General features: G+C 61.4%; 1 protein-coding gene across 1 annotated transcript; it reads right to left on the minus strand.

Moving 5' to 3' along the window:
* Positions 1-206: 206 nt before the first annotated feature.
* On the minus strand, positions 207-7,674 carry LOC309845835 (NUT family member 2G-like). The gene is made up of 8 exons (XM_082694186.1): positions 7,419-7,674; positions 6,473-6,615; positions 4,534-5,233; positions 3,513-3,641; positions 2,973-3,112; positions 2,237-2,532; positions 1,424-1,540; positions 207-1,060 (listed from the first exon to the last, which is right to left on the minus strand). The coding sequence occupies exons 2-8, from the start codon at positions 6,525-6,527 to the stop codon at positions 296-298; spliced, it is 2,202 nt and encodes a 733-aa protein (XP_082550312.1). The 5' UTR covers positions 6,528-6,615; positions 7,419-7,674; the 3' UTR covers positions 207-295.
* Between the last annotated feature and the right edge of the window lie 1,226 nt (positions 7,675-8,900).

Consider the following 8,900-nt stretch of genomic DNA (forward strand, 5'->3'; position numbering starts at 1 on the left):
AGCCCACACGCCGGTGGCAGCCGACACGCCAGTAGGAAGAAGTGGCCCAGAGCGTTAACGGAAAACTTAACTTTATTCCCCATTTACACACGGTGCCTCAATGGGCTACAGCCACCCCACCCCCACAGTCATGGCCTCCCTCCCTCCCTCCCTCCCTCCCTCCCTCCCTCCCTCCTTCTCCCCCTCCCTCCCCCCCCCTCCCACAGCCAGGATTAGCACCAGGATGAGAAGGACCCCCTAGGCTCCTTGGGGGGCCCCGGGGTGTGCCGGCCGTGGAGCGCAGGCCCACTTCTCCCTACTGGCTGCAGTGACGCTTCCTTCTCCTCCCTGTGACCAAGGAGTCACGCCTTCTCTTTGCAGGCTGTGAGGGGTGAACCAGCCCCACAGCCAAGGCCGGCCTCCCAGACACCCTGAGGTTGGCCCCAGGCAGGGGCATCTTTGCCACAGAGGCAGGACCCTCACACAGAGCCCGCTTCCTGGACTTTGTAGCTGGGGCGGTGGCCGGACCGAGGCCTATTCTCTGAGGAGAGGGGGCCCGTGGAGCCCCCTGCGGCCCCCAACCGCCAGGGCTGGGGATGACTGAGGCAGGAGCGGGACTCTGGGAGAGCCTCCAGGGCAGCAGCCTGTGCTGAGAGGCCAGGAGGAAGGCCAGGCTGGGGAGCTCCTCCTCGTCCTCACTGGACCCATCCACCAGCCCTCGAGTGTCCCTAGCAGGAGGGGCCTCTCTGAGAAGCGGGGCATCTCTGGGGCCCGGTCCAGGGGCGGCGCACCTTTGCCCCTCCGGAGGGGTGGGGACCCGTCGGGCCCTGGGTGCAGGGGCCTCCTGTCGTCCAGGACAGAGAGCAAAGGCTCCGGGCCCCGACAATTGTTTCTGTGCTCGGCCATGCCTCTGAAGGTCTTGGCCGTCGGTGTCTGCTGGGCAGGCTTTGTCGCTGACCCCCAGCCCCATCCCGGGACCGGTCTCGTGCTCAGCACTGGGGCCCGACCGGGCCGTGCAGAGACGTGGCGGTGCCTGCACACCCTCCTCCGTATTCAAGGCCGCCAGTCTTTTCTCCACCAGCTGAGGAAAGAGGGGACAGTGACTGGCCAGCATAGGCCAGTGAGACGGGGGCATGGGACGGTGGCACCGGGGGAGGCAGGGAGGGTGAGCCACGAGGCTGTGGCTCTGCTGACATCCCCCTAGTCCCTCCCTCCCTCCCGTCCCAGGCTGCCCATCTTCCATTCCCATTCTCTGCTCTGTGCCTCCCCGACGCTGGCCTCCCCAGTGCTGTGATTCACAAGAAGCAAAGGGGGACAGAGTCATGTGGGTCTCTGTTTTGGGTCCCCTCCTCGGGCTCACCTGGGACCCCACTCCCTCCCCCTGCATCGCCTGGGTCCCCTGCATCCCGCAGCTTGCCTGGAGCCCGTCCTTCCCCGGGCTCACCTCTGCGGGGCTGAGCCCGTCCTCCTGCTCCAGTTTCTCAGCCAGGGCCAGGAGGTCCAGCTGTGGTTCCGAGGACAGCAATTCCGCCAGGAAGCTGGGGTGGATGACTGCCTCCACCTGGGACAGAGGAAAGAGGCTGGGGCCAGACTTGGCAGGGAGCCCCCTGTGAGCCAGGAGGGTCGGCAGGAAATGCGGAAAAGTGAAGACACACCCATCCTTCTCCAGACGGTGGGAGAAGTTTTCACGTTACAGTCACTGGCCTCTCTCTCTCTCTCTCTCTCTCTCACACACACACACACAGACATGCATGTGTGCAGACACACACACATTCACACCTATGTGTACACAGAGAGACAAAACCTGGACATGCACACAGACACACCCCCCCCCAAAACATACGTGCACTCTCAGACACCAAAGGACATACCCCTAGGCCGACATACACGTGAGCGGACACACAGGACCACATGCAGACATACACAAAGACATCCACACAAGGCACAAATCCACACGCACAGGCCTCTATGCGCACACGCATGGGTATGCACATGCACAAACACACAGGAACACACAAACACGATGCTTGGGCATGTGTGCACACACGTCCACGTGTGTAGCACGTCTGCGCGCACAGCAGTATACACACATGCCTGCACGCACGTGGGCAGGTACACAAGGATGCACGCACACATGCGCACACAGCCCAGGAACAAGGAAAGCGCTTAATGCCAAAGGCCTGGGCTCAGCCCCGAACTGGGCGTTGGAGTGCCAGTCCCTGGAATCTTCCAGACACCAGGCTGCGGGCCAGCGCACCTTGGTGATGAAGTCTTCCTGGGAACACAGCTCGTCAATGTAGCTCAGGAGACCCGGGTCCGGGGAGGTCGCGGCCTCGTCCTGCTGTGGCTCCTTTCCGTCCTCTCCCCATTCACCTGCCGGGCCCCCCGGGGCTGAGCGGCCAGGCCCCAGCAGCCCCTCCATGATGTCCACGTACTCTCTCACAGCCTCTGCAGGGATCTCCTTGGGCGCCTTGGTCTGCCGGCGCCGCGGGGGTCGGTGTGGCTGCAGGCGGGAGGGCTGGGCCCTGGAACCCGCCTTCCTGGGCACGCACGCTGAGGCAGAGCGAGAAGGAGGGAGGAGGCGTGAGCGGCTCGGGCAGAGCATCGGGAGGGCAGTGTTAGGGGCACACTGATGTCCCTGGGGTCTGGGTCAGGGCCACCGGAAGCTATGGGCACCGTGCTACTGGCAGAGCGGGGAGGAGGAGTGTCTCACAGCCAGCCACGTGAGCAAGGGCGGACCCCCTGATCCTGCAGGGGTCTCCCCACAGCCCACTTCCCACTTGGTGCCAGGTCCTCTGACAGGCGTGGGGCGAGGAGTCAAGAAATTCACCAGGTCAATACCCGTCCTGACAAAGGGCAGCTGAGACCCCCGGCTGAGCTGGTCAAACGACCAATGTCCCCTTGTGGGAGCAGACACGACCCAGGGACAGAGGCCTTCCCCTGGCCCCCACAGCCATTGGCCACCCGCGGTCATGGGGATGTGGGGGCCTTACCTGGCTGCGGGCCCGCTTCCGCGGCTGGGGGTCCCCGCCGTTCAGGCTTCGGGGGCGCTGGGGGAGGCAGGCCCTGGGCCACCTTCACCCACTGTAACTTCCGCATCTGCATCTCCTCCTCCATCTCGAATTCCATGAACCTGGGGGTGAGGAGGCCCAGGCCGCACTGAGGAGGGGGCCCAGCCCTGGAGCCAGCAGGGCCAGCAGCAGGTTGAGGGACCGGGAGAGGCGGGGCCTTGGAGGGAGGGCCGTGGCCCCGGCCACCAAGGAGGAGGCAGGCGGGCTGTCCGGCGCATCGCCTCCACCACCCCCTCAGGGAGTTGAGTCGGAGGGAGTCCGACCCCAGGCGAGGAGGCCTCAGGATCCCCAACCCCGTCCTGAGACCTTCTGGCGGAGCTAGGGGTGGGTCCAGAGCAAGGGAAGGTGGAACCGCCAGGGAGGTGGGGAGGGTGGCCCTCTGGGACAAGCGAGCATCAGCATAGCCAGACCCTGCCCCCGGCCCACTCGCCCAAGAGCCCCGGGCCAGAGAACCTGACTTACTTTCCCGCCATCTCGTAGTAGATGAAGCGGTCAAAGTTGCTTTTGCTCTGCCACTCCTGCACGGCCCGCCGCACTCCCTCTTCCAGCGTCATCTTGGGCTTCAGGCGCGCCAGGGTCCGTAGCACCGGGCTGTAAGGCGTCGGGGTCAGGGGCCGGCTGCAGTCCGGTCACCCCCAGCCTTCCCCGGATCCTCTGGAGCCCGTGTCCCACACCCAGCATGAACGAGGGCTGGCAGGTGACAGGCGGTGTCGGGGTGTGCAAATCAACCTTCACCACCACCACGGTCACCGCCTCCCACCACACCAGCCCTGGGCTCCGGGCACCAGGCTGACTGTCCACTGACAGGAGCAGGGACGGGGTGGCCTGGGAAGTCAGTCCTTCTGGACTCTGCCTCTTGTAATAATACTCGCGGACATCAAGGTGCCCAGCAATGAGTCCAGCCTCTGCAGGAAATGCCATCACCCCGTGTTCAGGAGGGACCCCAGATGCCAAGGCCAGGCCTGCCCGGTCAGAGCTCCGCAGGAAGGATCCCCCACCCTCACCCCTACACCGCCTCTGCTCCCTCCCCTCCAGTTCTGAGGGATCCTCTGGGACAGCGAGGGTGGGGCCCGCACAGGACCTCTGCTGGCCCTGCAAGTCCCAAGTCTCCTCTGCTGGGCTGGTCCCCTGGCCGTGAGATGCCCCAGGCCCGGGTTGCATGGAGACAGGATGACCAAGAGTGCGGCACCCAAACCACAGCCGCTCCTCTGACACCCGGACCCTATGTGCCTGTGAGTCCCCAGCGACTGTCACCGTGATGTCTCTGCAAGGTACAGGTTGGCTGGACAACCCCCCCCCACACACACACACCGCCCCAGTGTTAGTTGAGATGCGTGACTGAAAGGTGTCCTGGACCCGAAAGTGCCTTCCTAGAGCAGGGTCCCGGCCCCGACCTTCCTCCCAGCGGCCCTAGATCACCGCCCTGTGTGCGCGCCCCAAGGTGGGCCTGCGTGAGGGCTGAGGGAGAGCCGAGGCCACTCACATGAGAAAGCAGGAGAGAGCTTCTGCGTCGGGGCTGTGCGGGAGGTGCCTCCGGGCCAGCGACTTGAAGCGCTGCCAGCGCCTGAAGTTCTCATAAACACTCTTGGGGTTACAGGCGTCCTGGGGCGAGGCCGTGGTCCGGCTCCTGGAAGCTCCGTGAGGCTGTGGCCTGGCGTTGACTGGGGGCACGACGGTGGTCAGCTGCGCGACTGGGGGCTGAGCCGGAGGTGGAAGGCTTGGGGCCAAGCCTCCCTTGCCGGCCTGGGAGCCCCCACGGGCCGAGGCCGGCATGCTGGTCTCCACCGCAGAGGCTGTCACGAAGATGGGAGCGGGACACGCAGCACCCCCACCGAGGGCCCCTGGAGCACTCCAGCTGAGGGGGGCCGGAGTGAGGACGATGGTCTGAGTCTGGGGGGTCACGGAGCACCCCTGTTCTGACCTGACCTGCACAGTGACATTGCAGGTCCCAGTCCCACTGGGGCCAAGGCCAGCCTCTCCTGCCACCAGCGGAGTCCTGGAGAAAGCTGGCAGCACCAGGGGGCCACCAGGAGGGAATGGCGGGGTCAGGAGGGGCGGCCGGTGCTGGCCCCAGTGTGGCCGGTGGGGGGCGCCGGCAGTGGGTGGGGGGAAGGGCCGTGCCATGAAAGCAGACAGGGAGGCTCCCGGGTCCGTGGCCACATGGGGTCCCGGCACTGCAGATGCTGTGGACAGAAGGAAAGGGCCGGATGGGGTCAGAGAATCCGCCGCCGGGAGGGAGGACCCGGGATCCCTTAGTCCCCGGGAGCAGAGCAGTGAATCCCGTGGCTTCGCGTGAGGGGCATCACAGCCAAAGGTGCAGTTTGCCAGTGTCCCAGAGTCATTTCCATGCTCTGGCCTCCCGCAGGGAACTCCCGCCCCCGCCCCTCCCAGCACGTCATCCTGTCAGCCCAGCAGAGGCCGTTGGGCCAGCACTGCCTCTGAGAACCAGCCACGGACCCCCCCACACGACTCTCCAGCCTCACGGGCGGCCTCCCAAGACTCGGGTCTGGGTGGAGCCCTGACCTGTGGGAAATGGCCTCAGCAGCCTCCCTGGCCGCTGGAGACCTTCTGCAAGGTCCATCCTAGGCACCTGTAGGGGCCCTGTGAACAGACAGCGTCTGAACAGATCGGGCCCCTCTCCCGCCAGCCTTCCGGTCCTCGAGGCTCCCGGCGAATCCCACCCTCTACTCCCCCGCCCGGCACAACCGAACAAGAACACTTGACCTGGATCTCTGCCAGGAAAGCTCCCCCCAAACCCTGCGGTAAGCCCGTCTCAGATCCATCCACACACCCTGGACACAGGGCCAGCCTGGGTCAGCAGCCCAGAACACAGGACAAGAGGAAGCAGGTGGGAACTGCGATTCCTCAAGAGGGGAGCGACCCAGAGCAGCTGAAGAGCCCGAACCCTACCTTGAGGCCACCTGGTGCCACGACCCTGCCGAATCCAAGACAAGGCCTATGAGGCCTGGGGGCACGTGGGCTCAGAGTGACCACCGGCCCAGGTCTCGGGCAGGACACGCCATTGCACACTGGGCCGCACACAGTCCCATGGAACGACGTTCTGGCTAAGACCGGCCTGTGCCGCCCTCATGACACACTCCCACCTCTCCCTGCCCCGTGCCCAAGGAGGCGTGTGTCCCCGGAGAGAATCGGCGAGACTGCCGCCATCCTTTCTCCCCACACACAGGGCGTTTTCCCCGACAGGGCCCGACCCACCTCCAAGGAGCCCCTGCCCAACGTCCTAGCAGGTTTCTGCAGACTCCCAGCCTCTCAGCCCCCAGGCCGCTGTCCCTGGGGGTCCAGTGCGCTCCCTTCCTCTACCTAACGCCACCCAAGTGCCCCTGGCCGGTGTCCCATTTGAATCCCAAGGGCTTCAGGGGTGGCCTGGCCCCTGACACGTCCAACCCAAGCCCAAGACTCACCTCCTTGGAAAGCCATCCGCACAGGCAGAGGACGCTGCCGCCTGGCAGCCTCCATAGTGACAAAAGTCAGGTCCAGGCCCCACACGGTGAGCTGCTGCAGGAGAGACACTCAAGACCCAAGCCAAGGCCAGGAAAGTTTGAATCTAAACAGGGTGAGAATGCATGACCTCATGACATTCTGTGGCGGGGGAGGGGCGGAGGGCCCCTGCCCTGGCTGGCGGTGGGGAGACATTCCAAGAGTCAGGCTCTGGTAGGTGGGCCAGAACCCCAAGTTCCTTTCGAAGGATAAAGGGACGGCACAATCAGGGAGCGCCTTTCCAGGCAGTTCAGACACTGTTTTCCAGATTCACCGCACCGCGGTGTGACCCAGTGCTCCTCTGGTTCGATGTTGTATCCAGCAACCTCGCTTTGTGTCCCTCCACGCGCTCTGCTTCCTACTGGCTCTTGACTCATGCAACAGGGGCTGGACTTCCTGTACAAAACCCAGAACAGATATGCTGATGAGCACATGGGTCCTTAAGGCCACGTGGAAATGAGGGTTTCGAACCAGCTCGGTGTCAGCAGATCCCGTGGGTTTGCTCGCTCCTCGTCCTCCAGCCTCGGGTGCTCCTGTGCCCAGTGCCCTGCGGAGCTCGGAGCCGAGCAGATCCCGCAGCACCGGCCTTACTAGGGTCCCTTTCTCTGGAAAGCCCCGGTGCCTCACAGAGAGAGTTCGTGCACCCTGCCATGCGCGACCAGAAATCACGATGTCCTGTTCCTCGGCGTATTGTGTTGCTGTTTGATATGGATTTCTAACCCCTTTCACTACCTTAGTGGAAACTTTCTAACGAGCAATACCTTTGGTTCAAAGTCACACTGTGCATTGTAGACTGCGCAGGGACGCCTTTTCCTCCCACCTCTTCCTCCTGGCAACCCGGCCCCCTTTCTCCCAGGAACCCAGTGTTACCTTTGTCTTTTAGATCTTTGGAGAGATGGCATTGTGCCTCAAAAAGTAAATGTACGCTCTTCGTTTCTCTGGTTGAACGTTGATACAGGTCCCAAAATGTGTGTGGATATGCACAGTGATTGTTCTTGTCCTGGTGATGCGGCTCCTCTCCTCCTTTCTGGAGGGTAGATGCCCAGAAGAAGTGATACAGTCCTCCTAAATTCGAAGGGCCCCATCCAATAAGGCTGGCCAATTTTAGCAAATAACAATAATAAACAGTTAAATTAGAATCGGTGTTTCCAAGAATTGTGTCCCATAAAATATTTGAGATATACTTTTCTTATATAAAAAAAAAAGATTTAGGGCGCCTGGGTGGCTCAGTGGGTTAAGCCGCTGCCTTCGGCTCAGGTCATGATCTCAGGGTCCTGAGATCGAGTCCCACATGGGGCTCTCTGCTCAGCGGGGAGCATGCTTCCTCCTCTCTCTCTGCCTGCCTCTCTGTCTACTTGTGATCTCTCTCTGTCAAATAAATAAATAAAATATTTAAGAAAAAAAAGATTTATTTATTGGGATGCCTGGGTGACTCAGTTGGTTAGGCGGCTTGCTTTCGGCTCAGATCATGATCCCCGCATCCTGGGATCAAGTCCCCACCGGGCTCCTTGCTCAGCAGGAAGCCTGCTTCTCTTTCTGCCTCTGTTTGCCACTCTCTGCCTGTGCTCACTCCGACAAAAAAAAAAAAAAAAAAAAAAAAAGTTTTATTTATTTATTTGACAGATCACAAGTAGGCAGAGAGGTAGAGAATGAAGAGAGGGGGAAGCAGGCTCCCTACTGAGCAGAGAGCCCGATGCGGGGCTCAATCCCAGGACCCTGGGATCATGACCTGAGCCAAAGGCAGATGCTTGAACCCACTGAGCCATCCAGGCACCCCTTGATATATACCTTTAATGCAGATTTTTCCCCCTTTACCTAATTTTGCATTTGGGTGGGATTCTGCCTTTTATCTGACATCTCTACCAAAAATGTGTAACGTATCCAGTTATTATTAGTCACTTTCCTGTGTGAAAAAGATCTTGGATATGTACACTCCAGAGTGCTATCTTGGCTTCACTGCAAAGCTCATTTGTGTGTACACACACACACACCCACAGAGTGTCTGCAGGCTCTTGGAAGGATTTGGAATTTGGAAGAGCCATCATATATCAGTGAGTGTCCAGGCTTAGTGGGGGTGAGGACAGGAAGAAGGCATAGGAGATCTTCCCCTGTCTTATTGCAAAGGGGCATAGAAAGACCCGATAGCCCTGGTTTTTTGAGCCTTTACAATCACTACTCATGAAAGGGATGTGCCCCTTGAGACAAAGCCTCCTGGGGTATCCACTCCTATCCATTTCCCACTCACACAACCAGCTTCCTCTAAGGGCTGGCCGGCCACTCTGAGCCTGGAAGCCCTGCAATGGGCATGCAAACCGCAGACCCTCGTTCTTTGGAATCCAGGCTCACACTGAA

This window comes from Mustela nivalis (genome assembly GCF_964662115.1).
Source record: "Mustela nivalis genome assembly, chromosome: 13".
Lineage (NCBI taxonomy): Eukaryota > Metazoa > Chordata > Mammalia > Carnivora > Mustelidae > Mustela > Mustela nivalis.